The following is a 22,856-nucleotide window of genomic DNA, read 5'->3' as shown; positions in this document are numbered from 1 at the left end:
GTCTTCACCATTGCCCCCATTTTCCAGGTTGGAGGCAGGTGATTAAATTCATAACCACTTGCCCTTTCTTCCTGCCCCTGATCTCCATGCTAATAGCCCTGTTGGGTTGTTTCCTAGTCCCTAGCAGGGGCATGTGCCCACTAATTGCCCCTTCTCATCCAGAAGAGGCAGTTTTCTGGAAGGATTAGAGTTCACCCACACACACATCCTCCACTTCTAGTGGAGGGATGAAAGGGTGGCATAGAGATGGTGATGACAATAGTGGGGTGGGGGGTGACTGTGGTGAGCAGTAGCATTGTCAGAAGCTCACATCACTCAGGAAGTCAGCACAGAAGTCCAGTTGCAGCAGCACCAGAAGGCGATCAGAGAGCCCATGATTTTTCCCTCCTCCACTGTCTGAGGAACCACTCTGGCCCCAAGTCAGCCTTCTGATATAGGAGAAGTTGGAAGTAGTCCCTTATAAGGCCCAAGTGCTACCCAGAAAGGGGCGTGCACCCTCTAAAGTGTCCCAGGCCATCCAGGCCCTTCTTTCCATTATTATCTTTCCTAGAAGCAATGGTACACCCACAACTAATAAAGGTAAACTTCTTGTCTGGATTGAGTAGCACCAGGCATTGGGGAAATGAGGAACCTGGACTTGGGGACTGGTCTACACTGATGCTTGGGAATGTCATAGGGAGGAGAGACTCCCCAGGAACTGGTGGCTAGAGGATATGCAAACTCCTGCTGCTCCTGGGAAAAAGAAACTTTGGCTTGCTATTACTGATCTCACTGACAGGTGACTTGGGGGAGCTTCCCTGAGACATCTGTGCTTCTGGGTTTGTCAGGGTGGGCTCTGGCTTTACTGGGTCACACACCCAAATGTTTGCAAAGTAAGAGCAATAATTCAAGCCTTGAGGCATCTTGGTGGTCAGGCTAACCCATGCTGAAGCAATCTTCACCCCCAACGCAATGAAGTGGACACACAAATGGAGTTCATGAATACCTTTAATTTTGTCATGTCATTACAGAGAGTAGAGCATTGGGCAATTGTCACTGACCAGTTAGGGGTGGACCGTTCTCTTTGACAGTTCAGAGATGTATTTTATTGAACATATGGAGTTTTTATGTTAATGTTATGATTGCCCCAAATGACACATTTTAGCAGAAGAGATTTTAAAACAAGTCAAACAAATATATCTCAGACATTGAGTGGTTTTAATTATTTACAGTTTATCAATGAAATAAACCAGTGTCTAAGTTTCTTTCGAAGTATGGCATCTCTTTAAATATCTTCTCAACATCTGTATGGGATATCTTCTTCACAAACAGCTGGCCAGTTAGTTGAGTGAAGGAGACCGATCGGTGGTCCAGAGCAATTCTATGGATGGCCACTTGGTTTGGAGACAGCGTTTAACGGGAGTGTCGTCTGTCTGGAGCAGCGGGTCTTCAAAACCCATCACGACTGCAGTGCCTTCTACATACATGACTTTCTCGTTGAAGTTGGACTGCTTGAGGCCATTGTAGTGATACACGGTGAAGGACTCCGGGATGCTGGAGTCTTGTTCTGGAAAGAACTCTTGAAGGAAGGGCCCCAGCAAGATGATTCCCAGCCTTTCAGGGTCCAGTTTGTTTTTCATGAGGTTGACATACTCAGGATCTGAAACCAGGTCCAGGGCTTTCATCACATCCTCCAGCAGCGAGTCGGGAATGAATCCGTTATCCTCAGGGTCATAGTTCTGGAAAATCCTGCGGGCTTGCTCAGAAGGCGTCTCGGGAGCCACCAAGGCCATGTCTTTGGCAAAGAAGACAGTAAGGTGGGTTTCACTCCCCACAATCCAAATGGGGAACTTGGGGGACTTCAGGTAAGAGCCCACCTTGCAGTAACTGAGCGACTCCATGAGGGTCAGGAAGCCCACGGTGGCTTGCTTGTGGATTCCCAGGAGCTTCATTCCGGAGCACTCCTTGTCTCCGTCCCACACGTTGGAAACGGCGTGGCCGGTCAGCAGCAGGTTAATCAGGCTCTGGCTCCCATGCCCGTAGACGGGATCGATCAGGGGCTCGGCCGAGTCCTCGATCTCGTTCTTGATGTTCTCGATGCCTTTGGTCAGGATGACGGAGTAGAGGAAGAGCAGCACCCCGAACTTGTTGGCCCACATGGAGTACTGCTCCCAGATGGCGTCTTTGAGCTCCGGGAAGCTTTTGAACGACATCTTGTGGATGAGCGAGTGGAAGCGCTCGAAGCCCAGCTGCTCCTGGCCCGCCAGGCCCGGGGAGAAGCCCTCAGGGCAGCTGCACTCGCCCGCAGCTGTGGGCCGGTTGGCCAGGGCCAGGGCCTCCTTGCCTCGGAGCCAGGCTACCAGGCAGTAGGGGCCCGAGGAGTCGAAGCCGGCCGCCTCCAGGATGTCACTCAGGGTGTGGCAGAGCAGGTCCTTCCGCTCGTCCTCGCGGCACTCCCTCCAGGAGGGCTTCTCCGAGGTGAAGAGCAGCTGCTTCAGGAGGAAGGCCTGCACCGGCGCGATGACGGCGCAGGGGCCCCCTTCGAACTGCTCCAGGGCCGAGCCCTCGGACTCGCTGAACACAAAGCCTTGGGTCCAGCGGCCGAAGATGGGTTCGGAGAGCCCCGGGCCGGCCTTGGGTCCCCACACGAGCTCCTTCAGCTGCTTGGTCACGTCAGACATGCTGACACATCCCAGTCGGGCCCCGACGTGTGAGAACGGGAGCCGAGAGCCAGGGGGTCCGGCGGAGAGGGACACCTGGGGGGAAAGGGGAAAGGTCAGGCCCAGGGAGGCGGCACGGGCGGGGCGGGGCGGGGCAGCACGGAGCGGGGCGGGGCGGGGCGAGAGAGTGCAGTGCGAGTCAAGCCAGGCAGGAGCTTACTTGGGAGGAGGCGGAGGAGGCGGAGGCGGCAGCGGCGGCGGCGGCGGCGGCGGCGGCAGCGGCAGCGGCAGCGGCGGCACCGGCACCGGGAGCCCAGCGGGGAAGGGAGAGTCAGTGGCGGGCGCCGGGGAGGGAGCGGATGAAGAAGGGCAGGAGGAAAAAGAAGAGGGGAAGAGGGACCAGGGGGGGGAGCAGGAAGAAGAGGAAGAGGAAGAAATGGAGGATGAGGAGGCAAAAGAAGAGGAGGAGGAAGAGGAGCCCCGGCAGGATGAGGTTCTCCAAGAAGGCTACTGGGTGTTCTTGGGCCTCGGAAAGCTGCTGCGGCTCCGTCTCTGCTCTATTTGGGAGAACCCGAGGAAACGGGATCCTCAGGTCCGCTAGTCCGCAGGGTGTGGGGCCCGAGCAACCGTGGCTCGGGCAGAAATGGCGCCGGCCCCTCCCTTCTGTTTACCTCAACAAAGGCTCGCGCTTACCTGTTGCCTACGTTACGGGCGAACGCTGGGTTTCCAGGTGCGCGAGCTCGGCCGGTAGGAGCGGATGGGGGAGGGGGCGGAGAAGGAAGAGGTGGGAGCGGGAGTGGGGAAAGGGGGGCCGCACTGCCAGGGAGGGAGAGCCGTCAAAGAGCGCTTTCGAGACGTGCCGGGCCAGGGAGAGCCTTCCGGGAGGACGACACCTGGGCCCAGGAGCGTCCCAATCCGAGACGAGGCCTCCGGCCGCTGGACTGAGCCGCTGCCCTCCGGCACTGCCTGAAATAGGTACTGATTCCTCCTGGGATCCCGAGGCCAGGTACCGCTCAGAGCGAGGCAAAGAAGCCTCGCTTGACCCGTTAGTCCCCACCAGCCAGCCGCTCCCAGTGACTCAAAGCTGTCCCCGCCCCCGTGCAGCCCCTCACCATCTCCCCTCCCCGCCCCGCCCCCACCCCAAGGAGCCTGCTCCACTGGGCTGCCGGTCCTCCCTCCTGACTGGTCACTCTCTCTCCGGGCAGAATGCAGTGGCTCCCTGTCACCCTGGGCATCGGGTCCGGTCCGTGGCCCTCTCCTGCCATTCCCCAAGGAGCCTGGTGCAAGCAAGGAACTTGGGAAGCTCATTGGATGACTGATGGGGAGGCCAGATGCTGGGGCTGGATGGCTGGGTGTCCAGCCACTCCTCAGCACCAGGCCTGGGGACCTGCGCACTGCCTCCTGCCTGTCAGCCTGTGGCGTGCCGGGTAGGCTCCGTGTGCCCAGGTGCTTTACAACACTTCACAACCATCATGCCTGGCAGCCTAGGAGAACACAACCCCCATGGGGGGGGGGGGGGGGAGCAGGCACACAAGTGAAGTGACTTGGCTAGGGTCACAGCTAGTAAATCTGAGGCCAGATTTCACCCCTGCCCCAGTGCTCTATCTGCTTACACACCCCGCAAGCACATCCATCTCATTGGACCACTTTAAAGGATTGTCCAGTCCACCCCCTCATTTGATGGATTATACATACAGCAAATAGGGAGAGGCTAAGGGACTTCACTAGAGCCACTGGGAGAGAATTTGAATCCGGATCCTCTGATTTCATCTAGCATTCCATGTACACCGGACCACGAAGCTGGCTCTCTGCCCCAGAAGACCTACGTAGAGGTCTCAGGACAGCCCTGAAGGCCCGACCTGCCAAAGGAGCAGGCAAACAGGTGAGAGAAGGACCAAGAAAGAGCGAGTCAGGGAAAACAAGGCAGGCTTTTGCAGCAGCTTAGAGTCAGCACAGCCTCAGGCCAGGTGGGACCAAGGCTTGGAGGCAGGCAAGGCCCAAAATGAAATCCCCCTTTTACTTTCCCAGAATCCAAGCTGGCATGGGGGGGGTACTCCCTGGGGATTGGGGGAGCTGCCTGCCATGGTAAACTGGCGCTGTGAGCCCAAGTTGGAGCGGAACTAGCCTCCTAGATGGCCAGTGTGAAAATGACTTCAAATGGGACGTGGCAGGGGCGGGCAGCTGCAATCCCCTGTCCCAGCCTTCCCTCTTTGGGCATGGCCAGACGCTCAGGCCAGCTCCCCCCACCTCAGCCTCTAGCGTACTCCATCAGACTTGGGCCCAGATCCGTCCCCTGGTAAATGGGCTCCAGCAGTCTCCTGTCCTCTGTCTTTCCTTTTTGGACTCGGCCCCCCTCCTGAGCTGTCCCACTTGTGCAGGCCTCTGTGAGCTCTGGGGTCCAGCGACTGGCCACAAACAACTCCCCCGCTCGACCACCCTCCATGCCCAGAATGCTCTCCTCACTCCTTGGCTCTGCCTCCAGCTCCTCTTCTCTCAGTCGGGATACTTCGGGACATACCTGAGCCCTGCCACACCTCGAGGTGGCTCTTTCCATTCCGAATTCAGCCCCATTCCAGCCACTTTGTGACACAGAACTAGTTTTCCTCAATACTCAGATTTTCCTTCCAGCAGCCCAAGATGCCCGGCCAGTGGCATGAGAGCTCTTAGAAACTCCTCTTGAGACCTTAAGGCAAGTCCCCATAGAACTCAGAGCCTGTTGGCCCACACCTCAGCCCTGGCCTTCACTGCCGCCCAGTGGTCACTGAGGAGTTGGCCCCAGCTTGAGCTGAATTTCCAGCTCCCATCCTTTGCCCATCTGAGGCGACCTCTCCACATGGAGGAGGCTAGCCAGCTGCCTCTGGGAGCACCACGATGGCACTGAAACAATGCACAGAGACTTTGGAGTTGGTTCTGGTCAGCTAAGCCTTTCTTGATGCACCCCCACTGAAATTCTAACACCTCTCCTCTGTTGATTATTCCCAGTTTCTCTTTCCAATAGCCCACGTGGGTGTATGGGGTGCTCAGGGAGGTTCAGCGCCTCTGGGGGGAGGGCTTGCTAAGGCCTTTCCAGGGCTGTTCGTCCACCGTGGGCACCTATACCTCGCCTGCCCCTGACCTGTGGCCCCAGGAAGCCACAGTGTGCACAGCAGCCGCATCCCAGTCAAAAGGGCTAAACCAGGCTGGGGGGGGGGACCCATCGGTAACTTAGGGGCTTGTCTACCCCAGGCATGTGAAGACTTCCCCTGGCAAAATGCGCAGATGACAGCAATTTGTTCCAATGGCCATGAAAGCAGCTGGCACAGCGCCATGGAGTCTTTAGAGCTTGCTTATACACGGAAGATGCCCAGGTCACCCCCTACATCCCAGGCCATCTCCAGGCATCCCGACTTTTGTCTGGCCATCGATTTCTGATGACTCTGGAAGAGGCTCTGCCTCATTCAAGTCCAATTTATGCATAAGTCAGGACATCACATGTTGATGTCACCAGTCCTAACAAGGAGGAATAACATTCCCAGCTTACTTTTTCTTGTTTGTACACAGTCATTTGCTTGCTGTCTCTTTCATCAGACTATGAACTCCTTGAGGGCAGGGACTCTAGTTTACCTTTCTTTGCATCTCCAATGTGTAGCATGGTGCCTTCCACATGGTAGGCACTTGAATGTTTATTTCCTGACTGGCCGATTGACCAGTGCCACATTTGCATGTGAACTTGGCAGGAGCCACATATGTAGAAAATGCTTCAAGCCCACCCTCCTTAGAGAATAGTTCTCTGTGCCTTTGAGGTGTGCACGTGGGGTTGTTTTTTGTTGTCATTCAGTCCTTTCAGTCCTGTCTGACTCTTCATGACCCATTTGGGATTTTCTCAGCAAAGATATTGGAATTGTCTGCCATTCCCTTCTCAAGCTCATTTTTACAGATGAGGAAACTGAGGCAAGCAGGATGAAGTGATTGGCTCAGAGTTATACAGCTAGGAAGTATGTGAGGCTGAACTCAGGAAGATAAGCCTTCCAGTCTCTGGGCCTGTCACTCTATAATTCGGGTCTTGATATTTCTTTGAGCAGATCATTCCAATGGAATAGCTAATTGATGTTCATTGGTTAAATGGAACTGGGGTGCTAAGAATTGCCATCTAATATTGAGAGGAACACACTGCAATGGGAACTCAAGCCACTGGCATTAGAGAAGAGGCGGCTCAACTCCTAGAAGTCCTATATGGGCCTGCTCTGGCAGAGTAAGGGGAGATTATTTTGCCCAAGAGTGCTAGTACTTGCACCTAATCCTGACCAGAAGAGGGAGGCTCAACAGGAAATTGGCGACTAGGTAGTGGGGATGCTCATGCATATTCCTCCTCTAGGGAGCCTTCCCTGGATACCCCAGTGGAAAGTAATCTCCCCTTGCTCAAAGGGACTGCTAGAACTTTTGTTTGATTGGCTCCAGTGCCATCCAAGCATTCTTGGCTGGTCATGCTGTGGCTGTGCTCTCATTTCTTTCTTGCCCGAGGACACCCAGCGTAGCTGGCATGCTCGGACACTTCGTTAAGGTCCGTTCCTGAGATCGAAGCGGGGCTCCATCAACTCCCTTTCACTCTGCTGGCTATTTCTGTCCTTCCCATCGTGTAGCCCTGACCTGACCCTGGGGATCATTTGGGTATGTGTAAAGCTGCAGAAGCCCTGGTGCCTAGCTGCACGAGCACTTGGGAGCCATGGAAAGACACAGGCTTCTTCCCCTGGTCAGAGAAGGAAGGGGGACAAGTGAGCAGAGTATTCAGGAGGGGGTGGGATGAAGAGAGGAACCCGGAGGATGAGAGGAAAGCTCCAGAGGTCTCAGCACCACTCCTGCTGCTCCATGGCTGCCCGGAACAGTGCCAAACTATTGGTGAGACAAGCCTGCAGCCATCTCTCCTTGGTATGGGGCTTCCCGTAGAGAGCTCAGGTAAGGCGCCCTCAAGGTTCTGCCTCACATGTGTTGCTCGGCCAGCCTGGCCAAGCCAAAGATTTCTGAAGGGAAGACTGGGCCGCACGTACAGCATCCCTAAGCCACCTGTATGCTGTGCACTCAGGCCCATTCGAGCTGGGAAGCACAGAGAATGGGAAGGAAAAGAAACAAAGAACTCTCACTGGTGAACGGGCACACAAACTCCCCCACAGCAAGGACAAGAGCTGAGACCCAGCAATCAGCTGAGCACGGACTCCCCTGAACACAGACCTGGCTCCCAGTCTGGAGCAGCTCTCTGAGCGGAAGGATGCTGGCTAAGAAGAGCAGGCCATCTTCTCGGCCACCTCAGGCGAGCCAGCTGTCACAGGGCGGGGGGCACAAAAATGACCAATGTTAGCAAAGTCACCTTCATGCAGACACCCAAAGGAAAGAGGGCTGCCTCCAGTTATGAAGGCCATCCAGGAGAGAGGCAGAGACAGACAGACAGACACACACACACACACACACACACACAGAATGACAGAGACAGAGGGAGACACAGAGAAAGAAGCAGAGCAAGAGAGTGACAAAGACAGACAAATGTAGACACAGAGATATAGAGAGACACAGGGACAGAGGAGGAGACAGAGATAGAGTGACAGAGACAGCAAGGCAGAGACAGAGACATAATCAGAGAGACAGACAAAGAGAAAGACAGAGAAATAGAGATACAGAGAGAGTGAATGACAGAGAAAAAGATAGAGACAGTGAGAGAGAGGAAGAGACTGAGACAGAGTGAGAGACAGAGGCGGAGCAAGAGAGAGATTGAGATAGAGACAGAGGGACAGAGACAGAGAGCAAGGCAGAACAAGAGAGAGAGAAACAGAATGACAGAAATAGTGAGACAGAAACAGAGGGAGACAGGCAGAGTAAGAGGCAGAGACACACAGAGGGAGACAGAGAGAGAAAGAAGCAGAACAAGAGACAGAAAGAATGACAGAGAAGAAGAGATAGAGACAAAGACAAGGAGACAGAGAAAGACAGACACAGAGAGGTAGAGATGGAGCAAGAGACAGAGAATGACAGTGACACAGACAGAAAAAAGGCAGAGTCAGAGCAAGACACAGAAAATGACAGAGACAGAGACACAGACAAAGAGAGACAGATGCAGATCTAGAGACAGAGACAATGAGAGAAACAGAGACACAGAGAGCAAGAGATAGAGGCAGAGAGATACAAAGGCAGAGCAAGAGATGCACACAGAGAGAGTGACAAAGAAAGAGAGACATAGAGAGGAAGAGGCAGAGCAAGAGACAAAGAGAGACAGTGACAAAGATACAGGGTGACAGAGAGCAAGGCAGAGCAAGAGACAGACAGAGATACACAGAAAGATAGAGAATGATAGAAAAAAGAGAGGCAGAGTGACAGACAGCAGGAGACACAGAGAAAGACTGAGAGACAGAGACACACAGAGATAGAATGACAGTGACAGAGAAAAAGGCAGAGGCAGAGTAAGACAGAGAGAATGACAGACACACAAAGACACCCAGAAAAAGACAGAAAGGGACAGAGACAGAGAGAGAGAAAATGACAGTGAGGCAGAGGCAGAGCAAGAGACCAAGACACAGAAAGACATAAACAGAGAGGCAGAGCAAGAGACACAGAGAGAGGATGACAGAGACAGAGACAGAGAGAGACATAGAGAGAGAAACATAGAGTCAGAAAAAAGCAGAGCAAGAGACAGAAAGAAGCAGAGAGAGATACAGAGGCAGTGTAAGAGACAGAGACAGAATGACAGAGACATAGAAAGGCAGAGACAGAGACACAGAGAGAATGACAAAGACAGAGAGAGACACAGAGAGCCAGAGCAAGAGAGAGGCAGAGAGATACAAAGGCAGAGCAAGAGACAGAGAGAGAGAGAGAGACGGGGTGACAGAGAGCAAGAGACAGAGACAGACAGATGCACAGAGAAAGACTGAGACAGAGACACACAGAGAGCAAGAGAGAAAAAGGAAAAGGCAGAGTAAGACACAGAAAGAGAGAATCACAGAGACACAGAGAGAGACATAGAAAGGAACAGAGGCAAAGGAAGAGAGAGAGACAGAGGCAGAACAAAAGACCAAGACACAGAAGACATAAACAGCAAGAGACACAGAGAGAGCATGACAGAGACAGAGAGACAGATACAGAGTGAAAAAGACAGAGACAGAGAAGCAGAGCTAGAGACAGAGAGACACAGACAGGCAGAGCAAGAGAGAGAAACAGACAGAATGACAGAGAGAGAAAGGCAGAGCAAGAGAGAGAATGACAGAGAAAGAGTGACATAGAGACAGACACAGAGACAGAGACAGACTGTCAGAGAGACAAAGAGACAGTCAGAGTAAGAGTCAGAGACACAAGAAAGACAAACAGAAAGAGAGCAAGAGACAGAGAAACAGAGACAGAGAGAAAGAGGCAGAGCAAGACAGAGTCAGCGGGAAACACAGAGAAAGACTGATAGAGAGCAAGAGACAGAGAGAATGACAGAGAGAAAAATGCAGAGGCAGAGTAAGACACAAAGAGAGAGAATGACAGAGACACAAAGAGACATAGAAAGGGACAGAGGCAGAAGAGGAGACAGAGAGATAGAGAATGATGGAGACAGAGGCAGAGCTAGAGACAGAGACACAGAGGCAGAACAAGAGGCACAGAGAGAGGATGACAGAGAGAGGCAGAGGCAGAGAAAGAGAGACAGATGGGGAGAGACACAGAGATACAGAGATAGACAAAAGTAGAGCCAGAGACAGAATGACAGAGACAGAGTGAGAGACACAGACAGAGGCAGAACAAGAGAGAAACAGACAGAATGACAGAGACAGAAAGGCAGAGCAAGAGACAGAGAGAGAATGACAGAGAAAGACATAGAGAGAGACAGAGTGACATAGAGACAGACACAGAGAGAGAAACAGTGAGACAGAGTAAGAGTCAGAGACACAGAAAGACAGAGACACAAAGAGACATAGAAAGGGACAGAGGCAGAAGAGGAGACAGAGAGAGAGAATGATGGAGACAGAGGCAGAGCTAGAGACAGAGAGAATGACAAAAGACAGAGAAACACACACAGAGAGGCAGAGCAAGAGACAGAGAGAATGACAGAGAGACAGAGATGGAGGGAATGACAAAGACAGAAACAGACACACAGAGAGACAGAGACAGAGAGACAGATAGAGAAAAAGAGAGAGACACTTAGAGACAGAGAGAGAGAAAAATGTAGAGGCAGAGTAAGACACAGAAAGAGAGGACAGAGGCAGAGGAGGAGACACAGAGAGACAGAGAGAAAGAGGCAGAGAAAGAGACACAGAGAGAGGCAGAGCAAGAGACAGAGACAGATAATCAGGGACAGAGACACAGAGATACATAGAGACAGACAAAAGCAGAGCAAGAGGCAGAGAATGACAAAGAAAGACATAGAGAGAGACACAGAGACAGAAGCAGAGCAAGAGACAGAGAAACAGAGACAGAGACAGACTGCCAGAGAGACAAAGAGACAGAGTAGGAGACAGAGAGAATGACAAAGAGAGAGACTCAGACAGAGAGAGAAAGAGGCAGAGCAAGAGACAGACAGAGAAAAAGAGAAAGACAGAGTGATAGAGACAGCAGGAGACACAGAGAAAGACTGAGAGACGGAGACACACTAAGAGAGAGAGAGAGAGAGAGAGAGAGAGAGAGAGAGAGAGAGAGAGAGAGAGAGAGAGAGAGAGAGAGAGAGAGAGAGAGAGAGAGAGAGAGAGAATGACAGTGACAGAGAGAGACACACAGAGAAAGAAGAGGCAGAGCTAGAGGCAGAACAAGAGACCAAGACAGAAGACATAAACAGAGAGAGGCAGAGCAAGAGACACAGAGAGAGGACGACAGAGACAGAGAGAGGCAGAGAAAGAGAGAGACAGATAGTCAGGGAGAGAGACACAGAGATACATAGAGACAGACAAAAGCAGAGCAAGAGACAGAGAATGACAAAGAGACAGAGAGAAAGAGGCAGAGCAAGACAGTGACAGAGACAGCGGGAGACACAGAGAAAGACTGATAGAGAGAGCAAGAGACAGAGAGAATGACAGAGAGAAAAATGCAGAGGCAGAGTAAGACACAAAGAGAGAGAATGACAGAGACACAAAGAGACATAGAAAGGGACAGAGGCAGAAGAGGAGACAGAGAGATAGAGAATGATGGAGACAGAGGCAGAGCTAGAGACAGAGACACAGAGGCAGAACAAGAGGCACAGAGAGAGGATGACAGAGAGAGGCAGAGGCAGAGAAAGAGAGACAGATGGGGAGAGACACAGAGATACAGAGATAGACAAAAGTAGAGCCAGAGCCAGAGACAGAATGACAGAGACAGAGTGAGAGACACAGACAGAGGCAGAACAAGAGAGAAACAGACAGAATGACAGAGACAGAGAGAAAGGCAGAGCAAGAGACAGAGAGAGAATGACAGAGAAAGACATAGAGACAGAGTGACATAGAGACAGACACAGAGAGAGAAACAGAGAGACAGAGGAAGAGTCAGAGACACAGAAAGACAGAGACAGAAAGAGACATAGAAAGGGACAGAGGCAGAAGAGGAGACAGAGAGAGAGAATGATGGAGACAGAGGCAGAGCTAGAGACAGAGAGAATGACAAAAGACAGAGAAACACACACAGAGAGGCAGAGCAAGAGACAGAGAGAATGACAGAGAGACAGAGATGGAGGGAATGACAAAGACAGAAACAGACACACAGAGAGACAGAGACAGAGAGACAGCTAGAGAAAAAGAGAGAGACACTTAGAGACAGAGAGAGAGAAAAATGTAGAGGCAGAGTAAGACACAGAAAGAGAGGACAGAGGCAGAGGAGGAGACACAGAGAGACAGAGAGAAAGAGGCAGAGAAAGAGACACAGAGAGAGGCAGAGCAAGAGACAGAGACAGATAATCAGGGACAGAGACACAGAGATACATAGAGACAGACAAAAGCAGAGCAAGAGACAGAGAATGACAAAGAAAGACATAGAGAGAGACACAGAGACAGAAGCAGAGCAAGAGACAGAGAAACAGAGACAGAGACAGACTGCCAGAGAGACAAAGAGACAGAGTAGGAGACAGAGAGAATGACAAAGAGAGAGACTCAGACAGAGAGAGAAAGAGGCAGAGCAAGAGACAGACAGAGAAAAAGAGAAAGACAGAGTGATAGAGACAGCAGGAGACACAGAGAAAGACTGAGAGACGGAGACACACTAAGAGAGAGAGAGAGAGAGAGAGAGAGAGAGAGAGAGAGAGAGAGAGAGAGAGAGAGAGAGAGAGAGAGAGAGAGAGAGAGAGAATGACAGTGACAGAGAGAGACACACAGAGAAAGAAGAGGCAGAGCTAGAGGCAGAACAAGAGACCAAGACAGAAGACATAAACAGAGAGAGGCAGAGCAAGAGACACAGAGAGAGGACGACAGAGACAGAGAGAGGCAGAGAAAGAGACAGAGAAAGAGAGAGACAGATAGTCAGGGAGAGAGACACAGAGATACATAGAGACAGACAAAAGCAGAGCAAGAGACAGAGAATGACAAAGACAAAGAGACAGAGAAACAGAGACAGAGAGAAAGAGGCAGAGCAAGACAGTGACAGAGACAGCGGGAGACACAGAGAAAGACTGATAGAGAGAGCAAGAGACAGAGAGAATGACAGAGAGAAAAATGCAGAGGCAGAGTAAGGCACAAAGAGAGAGAATGACAGAGACACAAAGAGACATAGAAAGGGACATAGGCAGAAGAGGAGACAGAGAGATAGAGAATGATGGAGACAGAGGCAGAGCTAGAGACAGAGACACAGAGGCAGAACAAGAGGCACAGAGAGAGGATGACAGAGAGAGGCAGAGGCAGAGAAAGAGAGACAGATGGGGAGAGACACAGAGATACAGAGATAGACAAAAGTAGAGCCAGAGACAGAATGACAGAGACAGAGTGAGAGACACAGATAGAGGCAGAACAAGAGAGAAACAGACAGAATGACAGAGACAGAGAGAAAGGCAGAGCAAGAGACAGAGAGAGAATGACAGAGAAAGACATAGAGAGAGACAGAGTGACATAGAGACAGACACAGAGAGGGAAACAGTGAGACAGAGTAAGAGTCAGAGACACAGAAAGACAGAGACACAAAGAGACATAGAAAGGGACAGAGGCAGAAGAGGAGACAGAGAGAGAGAATGATGGAGACAGAGGCAGAGCTAGAGACAGAGAGAATGACAAAAGACAGAGAAACACACACAGAGAGGCAGAGCAAGAGACAGAGAGAATGACAGAGAGACAGAGATGGAGGGAATGACAAAGACAGAAACAGACACACAGAGAGACAGAGACAGAGAGACAGATAGAGAAAAAGAGAGAGACACTTAGAGACAGAGAGAGAGAAAAATGTAGAGGCAGAGTAAGACACAGAAAGAGAGGACAGAGGCAGAGGAGGAGACACAGAGAGACAGAGAGAAAGAGGCAGAGAAAGAGACACAGAGAGAGGCAGAGCAAGAGACAGAGACAGATAATCAGGGACAGAGACACAGAGATACATAGAGACAGACAAAAGCAGAGCAAGAGGCAGAGAATGACAAAGAAAGACATAGAGAGAGACATAGAGACAGAAGCAGAGCAAGAGACAGAGAAACAGAGACAGAGACAGACTGCCAGAGAGACAAAGAGACAGAGTAGGAGACAGAGAGAATGACAAAGAGAGAGACTCAGACAGAGAGAGAAAGAGGCAGAGCAAGAGACAGACAGAGAAAAAGAGAAAGACAGAGTGATAGAGACAGCAGGAGACACAGAGAAAGACTGAGAGACGGAGACACACTAAGAGAGAGAGAGAGAGAGAGAGAGAGAGAGAGAGAGAGAGAGAGAGAGAGAGAGAGAATGACAGTGACAGAGAGAGACACACAGAGAAAGAAGAGGCAGAGCTAGAGGCAGAACAAGAGACCAAGACAGAAGACATAAACAGAGAGAGGCAGAGCAAGAGACACAGAGAGAGGCAGAGAAAGAGACAGAGAAAGAGAGAGACAGATAGTCAGGGAGAGAGACACAGAGATACATAGAGACAGACAAAAGCAGAGCAAGAGACAGAGAATGACAAAGACAAAGAGACAGAGAAACAGAGACAGAGAGAAAGAGGCAGAGCAAGACAGTGACAGAGACAGCGGGAGACACAGAGAAAGACTGATAGAGAGAGCAAGAGACAGAGAGAATGACAGAGAGAAAAATGCAGAGGCAGAGTAAGGCACAAAGAGAGAGAATGACAGAGACACAAAGAGACATAGAAAGGGACAGAGGCAGAAGAGGAGACAGAGAGAGAATGATGGAGACAGAGGCAGAGCTAGAGACAGAGACACAGAGGCAGAACAAGAGGCACAGAGAGAGGATGACAGAGAGAGGCAGAGGCAGAGAAAGAGAGACAGATGGGGAGAGACACAGAGATACAGAGATAGACAAAAGTAGAGCCAGAGACAGAATGACAGAGACAGAGTGAGAGACACAGACAGAGGCAGAACAAGAGAGAAACAGACAGAATGACAGAGACAGAGAGAAAGGCAGAGCAAGAGACAGAGAGAGAATGACAGAGAAAGACATAGAGAGAGACAGAGTGACATAGAGACAGACACAGAGAGGGAAACAGTGAGACAGAGTAAGAGTCAGAGACACAGAAAGACAGAGACACAAAGAGACATAGAAAGGGACAGAGGCAGAAGAGGAGACAGAGAGAGAGAATGATGGAGACAGAGGCAGAGCTAGAGACAGAGAGAATGACAAAAGACAGAGAAACACACACAGAGAGGCAGAGCAAGAGACAGAGAGAATGACAGAGAGACAGAGATGGAGGGAATGACAAAGACAGAAACAGACACACAGAGAGACAGAGACAGAGAGACAGATAGAGAAAAAGAGAGAGACACTTAGAGACAGAGAGAGAAAAATGTAGAGGCAGAGTAAGACACAGAAAGAGAGGACAGAGGCAGAGGAGGAGACACAGAGAGACAGAGAGAAAGAGGCAGAGAAAGAGACACAGAGAGAGGCAGAGCAAGAGACAGAGACAGATAATCAGGGACAGAGACACAGAGATACATAGAGACAGACAAAAGCAGAGCAAGAGGCAGAGAATGACAAAGAAAGACATAGAGAGAGACACAGAGACAGAAGCAGAGCAAGAGACAGACTGCCAGAGAGACAAAGAGACAGAGTAGGAGACAGAGAGAATGACAAAGAGAGAGACTCAGACAGAGAGAGAAAGAGGCAGAGCAAGAGACAGACAGAGAAAAAGAGAAAGACAGAGTGATAGAGACAGCAGGAGACACAGAGAAAGACTGAGAGACGGAGACACACTAAGAGAGAGAGAGAGAGAGAGAGAGAGAGAGAGAGAGAGAGAGAGAGAGAGAGAGAGAGAGAGAGAGAGAGAGAGAGAGAGAGAGAATGACAGTGACAGAGAGAGACACACAGAGAAAGAAGAGGCAGAGCTAGAGGCAGAACAAGAGACCAAGACAGAAGACATAAACAGAGAGAGGCAGAGCAAGAGACACAGAGAGAGGATGACAGAGACAGAGAGAGGCAGAGAAAGAGACAGAGAAAGAGAGAGACAGATAGTCAGGGAGAGAGACACAGAGATACATAGAGACAGACAAAAGCAGAGCAAGAGACAGAGAGAGAGATACAGAATGCCAGAGACAGAGTGAGAGACATAGAGGCAGAGCAAGAGAGACAGAGACAGAATGAGAGAGACAGAGGGAGACAGAGACATAAAGAGAAAGTCAGAGTAAGAGACAGAGAAAGATAGAGGCAGAGCAAGAGACAAGAGAGAGAAAGTGACAGAGAGAGATAGAAAGACTGTCAGAGAGACAGAGAGAGTCAGAGTTGGAGACAGAGCAAGAGACAAAGACAGACAGTGACAGATACAGAGAGGTAGAGAAAGACATAGAGAAACTCAAGAAAGAGAGCAAGAGACAGAGAGAGAATAACAGAGATGGAGAGAGACGGACAGCAAGAAACAGAGAAAGAAACAGACACAGAAAGACAGAGAAAGCAAGAGACAAAGAGAAAGAAGGTCAGAGACACATACAGAGAGACAGAGTAAGAGACAGAGAGAGAGACAGAACAATCTATATTGATGACAGAAAGACTGTCAGAGAGAGACAGGTAGAGCAAGAGACAGAGAGAGAACATAGTGACAGAAAAATAGAGGCAGACATACAGAGACAGAGAGAGACAGGGAGACATGATGCAGAGAGAGAGAGTGAGATAGAATGACAGACAAAGAGAGAATGAAAGAGACATTTAGAGACAGACGTAGAGGAAGAGACAGAGATAGAGACAGAGCAAGGGCAAGAGAGAGAGATAGAGGCAGAGAGAGACAGTGACACAGAGATAGAGATACAGAGATAGAAAGATAGACAATGACAGAGACAGAGGGAGACACAGAGACACATAGAGAGAGACAGAATGACAGAGACAAAATGACAGAGAGAAACAGACACAGAGACAGCAAGAGACAGAGAGAGAACAAGAGAGAGAGAGACAGAGACAGAGAGACATCAAGAGAGACAAGTGCAGAGAAAGAGACAGAGAGACATAGAAAGACAGGCAGAGCAAGAGTCATAGACAGAATGACAGAGACAGAGAGAGAGAGACAGAGGCAGAGCAAGAAACAGAGAAAGAGAGACAAAGACACAGAGACATAGAGATTGATGCAGAACAAGAGACAGAGATACAGAGACAGAGCAAGAGATGGAGAGAGAATGACAGAGACAATGACAAAGACAGAAAGATAGAGATAGAGAGCTACAGAGACAGAGAAACACAGGAGAGACATAGAGAGAAACTGATGCAGAACAAGAGACAGAGACACACAATGACAGAGATAGAATGACAGAGACAGAAAGGCAGAGACAGAGAGAATTACAGAGATACAGAGACAGAGAGAGACACAGAGAAATTGATGTAGAACAAGAGACACAGAGAAATACAATGACACAGACAGAGAGAGAGAGACAGAGCAAGAGACGGGGAGAGAATGACAGAGAGATGGTGAAGGAGACAGAAAGATAGAGATAAACAGACATAGACACAGACAGACAGAGAGAGATAATGATGTAGAGAATGACAGACAGAGATGCAGAGACAAAGAGAGATACAGAAAGACATCAAGAGAGACAAATGCAGAGCAAGAGACAGGGGAAGAGAAACAGAGACAGAGACAGAAGGTCAGACAGAGAGACAGAATCAGAGAGATACAGAGTGTGGCAGATACAGAGACAGAGCAAGAGACAGGGAGAGAGAGACAGAGATAGAGAGTGACAGATACACAGAGAGACATAGAGAGAGGCTGCAGGAGAGCAAGAGACACACAGAGAGAGTGACAGAGACCTAAAGAGAGACAGAGACAGAGCAAAAGACAGAGAGAAACAGGAGACAGACAGAGCGACAGAGACAGATATACAGAGAGAGAGACCAATGCAGAACAAGAGACAGAGAGAGAGAGAGATGCAGAGCAAGAGACAGAGAACGATAGAAACAGACAGACAGAGAGACAGAGAACCAGAGAGATACAGAGAGAGTGGGTGTGGCAGATATAGAGAGACAGAGCAAGAGACAGAGAGAGAGAGAGTGACAGAGATAGAGAGACAGAGTGAAAGAGACACAGACAGACATAGAGACATTGGGAGAGCAAGAGGCAGAGAGAGAATGACAGAGAGAGACAGAGAGAGAGAGAGAGCAAGAGACAGAGAATGACAGAGAGAGACAGAAGGAAACATTGACAAAGAGAGACACAGGGTGAGACATAGAGAGACAGAGGCAGAGCAAGAGGCAGAGAGAGACAATGACAGAGACAGAGAGAGTGACAGAGAGAGATAATGACAGAGACAGAGAGAAAGAGTGACAGACAAAAACAGAGACAGAGAGATACAGAGATAGAGGGAGACACAGAGAGACAAAGAGACAGATACAGAGCAAGAGACAGAATGACAGAGACAAAGTTAGAGATAGAGACATAGAGAGAACGACAGAGACAGAAAAAAATGACAGACACAGAAAGACAGAGACAGAGAGATGCAGAGACAGAGAGACAGAAGGAGTCAGAGAGACACAGAGTGACAGGGATAGAGAGAGGCAGAGAGAGACATAGAGAGACAGAAGCAGAGCGAGAGACAGAGAAAACAGTTAGCTCTCTTGCAAGACCAAACACCGCCAGGCTTGCCAACGCCAACACCAACACCAACACCATTGTTGGCTAGACTTAGAAAGCATTTACCTAATGAAGGAGGCCTGTCTCCATTCATCTCAGCCCAGATGGGTGTGATCTATACACCTAACCATTTTCTACCAAATGGATGAGAGATTTCAATCTGGGCATCTCTGTCCTTTCTTTGTTCCAAATATTTGGGCGCCATTTTGCTGTTTGCTCTTCCAAAGGGGGATCCGTCGGCTTTGAGGCCTTTGCATTGAAGGAGGAGGACCCCTCTCTCATCTCCAGCTTCCTCTCACCCAAATCAAAAGGGTTGGAGTAAATGCTCTTTATGACAGGTTGTGGCACATATTAAATGCTTCCTCAATGCTCCGTCATTCGCTCGTTCACACATTTGTCTCTGGAGGGCTCCATGGTGCTCCCCATCTTCGAAGCATGCCAAATTGCCAACAAGCTCTTGTTAGAAATGCCATTGGAGTGAGGGAAGTGACAGGACGGCAGATCTTCATGGAATCTGGTCACATTTCCATGGTAACAAAAGCTTCAGCTTGGGGGTGGGGGTGGGGGGCTGTGCCATATGCCAAATGGAATCTCTGCCTAGCCCTGAAGGACTCTTCTCCAAGTCTTGTGCTCTTTTTCTCGGCTCTTCCCCCCTCAGTCCCTTTCTCTGGATCATCTTGGTGCCGAGCTCAAGGGAGAGTGGAATTTTTAGTCAGTGTAGTCTCCTTGGACCTACTCAAAGTTGTCCAGAAGAGACCAGGTTGACTATAGCTGGAGACTGACTTAACCAAGGTGAACAAAAACTATTAGCATTGCCTTGCACTCCCTTTCTCCCTCTTCCAGTCATACACAATGGTCTGACTCCCTGGGACAGTTCCTCTGAAGGATAAATTGCTCTGGAAAATGATCACGTGCCTGAACTCATTCCTCAGTGCTTAAACTACTTACACTCCCATCATAATCTCCTAATCTCAGTGATTGTTGCAATCCTGTTCTCCATTCCCCACTGGCTAATTGTTCCTTTATTCTGGTCCTTGTCAGTCCAACTGTTCTCTCCTCAAACTCCCACTCTAAAGCTACCTAGCTTCTTCCCCTCCTTCCTCACCCCCCCCAGAGTCCATTACTAGAAAGGTAGGGGGCCTCCAGCAGAGCTGCTCCCCTCCCCCTCTCCACCTGTGCCTGACATTTTTCACATCCCCCACCCTTCTCTCAAGCAGCCAATGGGAGCACACAGGAAGTAAGGTGGGTGGCTCACAGGAGGAAGAGCTGGAGGGGAGCAGAGCAGAGCACTTGGGCCACTCCCCTCTCACTCTCTACATTCACTGAGGACATTCCTCACTTCACCCACCTGACACTGGGAGTTGGGGAGGGGTAAAGGTTTGCCAACACTGGCCTACATAAATAGCAAGTGTTTTCATTTTAAACCTTTTCTGGTTTCCTCCATCTTTTTGCTCTCACTCTCTCCTGATAACACAACAGCTTCCCTAATGACTTTTCCCAACACTGCACCTTTACTCATTGCTCCAACTCACTGCTCAGTCTGGGGAAATAAGAATGCTCCCTCCCCATTAGTACTAACAGCCCTTCCTTCTACCACTCCTGCTCAATAAGCTATCTCCCTCTGAGGTTCATTCAGACCTTATTCATCACCCAGTCAAGATTAGGGAAGCTGTTGTCCATAGAAAGGTATCTTCTTTCCTTCCTCCATCCATGAGTTCAGTGCGTAGCTCACAGTTTGTTTTCTGTAATTCCTGTTGACGAGAAATTTGGATGACTCAGTTTACCTCTGCCCTTTGAGAAACCTCAGTGCCAAGCACCACTGTTTTGGGGTTGAACTATGGACTTAAGAACTGTTTGGGAACTCTTAATGTGGGTGGGATTTGTGGGCACAGCTAATGTTAAGTGCCTTCTATTTGTTTTGGAGGCTTCTCTTATTGTGTTGTCTCCTCTCAGGAGCCCAGCTCCTGACTTTGGCCTTGCCTTTGATGTGATATAGCTGACCCCTAGGTGATGCCCCTGAGGCTGGCTGCCAAGAGGTTTGCAACCTGTTTGTGATTTGTGTCTGCAGGCTTGCTGTATGTAGCAAATTCTCCAGAGGGTATAAGAGACCCCCCAAGTTCCATACCTCTCCCAGGTGGCACTCAGCATGGTGTTTTCTCCCTGGGCAGAGTAGGCATCAGAGCTGGAATTTTGTGGGGTGCTTTCCCCTGAAGGGATACTGTCCCCAGAGTCCCCAGGGTGCAGGTCCTGTGTGGTAGTTGGCGCTGGGCTCTGTGTGGTGGCCAGAGCATGAACCTATCCCTATTCCTGATTAAAGAGTAGTTTTTCTGCCTACTTTGGTAGTTCTGTGTTATTTCGAAGTCAACACTCCTGACTTCAGTTTACAGGTTGATGCTCTCTCCAAGATCAATCCTAGCCTTTTCTTCTTCAACATCCTCATTTCTTATTGCCTCCTCTTCCACCCCACCCAGCTACACACTTTGGTCTTGCTGTCACTCCCAAATGCACTGCTTCCACCTTAATGACCGCTAAAATTCCTTCTTGTCATCTGTTGTTATTCCACCTCTCCCTCTGCCTTGCCACTCCAAACTCTGGTCTGCATCCTCACCAAGACCTCCAACACACATCCTCAGTTCTTTCTGGGCTCATCGCCTTTGCACTAGCTACACTCTTTTCCTTTCCCCATCTTGACCCCTTGGTGAACCAGTGAACCAGCTACTAATGTAGGAGGCAGGAGAAGATTGCTAAAGTATGCTACCTGGGCTCACTATGGTTAGGTTCAGAGATTAGCTCATTTCATATCCAATATAGTCCCAGGTTCCAGGCTTAAACCCCACCTTGAGCTCAAGTCCTGGGAACTCTAGTTTCTCAGGGCTTCCCTTCCTAGGGTCCTGGCTGGCACTTTGGGGTGCAACGAGGAATATCGGCTGCACCCAGAAACAAAGCCGGGCAAACAGAAATACCCAGAGCCTATTTTGGGGGCCTAAAAGAGAGTCTGGGGAAGAAGTGATTAATTGTTCAATTCCATTGAACCTGAGCTGTGGGTGAACGCACACACCTAACCCTGACCTAACCCGAACCCTAACCTTCTCTGGAAGCTGCACAGGAAAGGGCAAACCGTCTGGCAGTTTAGAGGTGCCCTGCTTCAGGTCCAAGGCCAATCAGAGCTTGGTACTCCCACCCACTCACGTGGAAGGGCACCACAGGATTGCTTCTCCTAGAAGCTGGGTATCCCAATGCTCAAGTCACCATTACACATTCGGCAGATATATAGAGAGTACAAATGAGAGGTAACCTCCGATGAAGGGTATTAACAGTGTGTGTATACGTGCCCACTCAACCAAGTGGGAAATGGCCTTGTGATGAGTTGTGGAGGACTTCTTTCTGTATCTGTCAACATTCCGAGGCCCAGCCAGGCTGTTAACTTCCTTCTGTTTATACTTTTGTTACATTTGTCTGCCTGTGAAAAGGGGGCACAGGGTACCAACAAGATGGTTCAGTATCCATTTCTCCCTGCTATTCAAGTGTACGGACAATAACCTTTACCTAACCCTAACCTTTTGGCTTTCCATCTCTCCCTTTGCCTTCTGTTACCAACTCTACTTTTTATCCACGTCGCCACCTTCAATCCCTTCATTCTTCAGTTCTCTCCCAGCTCAGCACTGCTGCACTAACCACTCTCTGCTCTTTTTTCCATCATAACAACTTGGTGATGCAGTTCAAGTCCACACTGTCCTCTTCTTTCAAGTGCAAAGCCCCATTAACCATGTTCTAGATTATGGCAGGGTTGAAAGAACCCCAAATCAACTTTAACATTTTTAATTGTACGCAATAAAATTGGTCCATTTGGTCCTCTTTGCTCCTCTCTGCCTCTTGTTTATTGATTAACTGGTCCCTTATCCACACTCGAAGAAGATAAATTCTCATTTGCTCCTTTAATTTGTTTATGATACAAACATTCACGTTTAGTTGCTAGTTCCACTTTGGGCAGCTCTTGGTATATGACATTATATGTTGGTTTATAGCTCATTCTGCCAGCCTGAAGTCCAATTTCCCTGCACATTTTGATGAGTCTTTATCCCATACCTT

The 22,856-nt window shown here is 49.7% G+C and overlaps 2 protein-coding genes across 5 annotated transcripts in view; one reads left to right on the top strand and one right to left on the bottom strand.

Moving 5' to 3' along the window:
• Positions 1-969: 969 nt before the first annotated feature.
• On the bottom strand, positions 970-3,719 carry LOC100032944 (ubiquitin carboxyl-terminal hydrolase MINDY-3-like). Of its 2 annotated transcripts, none has more exons than XM_056809700.1 (2): positions 3,333-3,719; positions 970-2,735 (listed from the first exon to the last, which is right to left on the bottom strand). In XM_056809700.1, exon 2 carries the CDS (start codon positions 2,658-2,660, stop codon positions 1,320-1,322), a length of 1,341 nt encoding a protein of 446 aa, XP_056665678.1. In that variant the 5' UTR covers positions 2,661-2,735; positions 3,333-3,719; the 3' UTR covers positions 970-1,319. The 2 variants fall into 2 exon arrangements, with proteins under 2 accessions (XP_056665678.1, XP_056665677.1); XM_056809699.1 differs by lacking the exon at positions 3,333-3,719 and adding an exon at positions 2,860-2,980.
• The window catches only part of LOC100011252 (protein PALS2-like), a 45,119-nt gene continuing 25,739 nt past the window's right edge, over positions 3,477-22,856 (top strand). The window contains exons 1-2 of one of the 3 annotated variants that reach the window (XM_056809695.1): positions 3,477-3,614; positions 4,414-4,521. In XM_056809695.1, coding sequence (XP_056665673.1) covers positions 4,420-4,521 — 102 coding nt within the window. In that variant the 5' untranslated portion in view covers positions 3,477-3,614; positions 4,414-4,419. Of the gene's footprint in view, positions 3,646-3,929; positions 4,067-4,413; positions 4,522-22,856 lie in introns of those variants that run through there. The other 2 variants (XM_056809696.1, XM_056809694.1) reach the window with 2 other exon arrangements.

The sequence above is a fragment of the Monodelphis domestica genome, chromosome X, assembly GCF_027887165.1.
Source record: "Monodelphis domestica isolate mMonDom1 chromosome X, mMonDom1.pri, whole genome shotgun sequence".
NCBI classification, from domain to species: domain Eukaryota; kingdom Metazoa; phylum Chordata; class Mammalia; order Didelphimorphia; family Didelphidae; genus Monodelphis; species Monodelphis domestica.
Note: the sequence above shows the minus strand (reverse complement) of the source record. Positions and strands in the feature narration are given on the sequence as shown.

Bases quoted from the DNA above. Each gene is read 5' to 3' on its own strand.
- LOC100032944 (XM_056809700.1), bottom strand. From the start codon at position 2,660: ATGTCTGACGTGACCAAGCAGCTGAAGGAGCTCGTGTGGGGACCCAAG.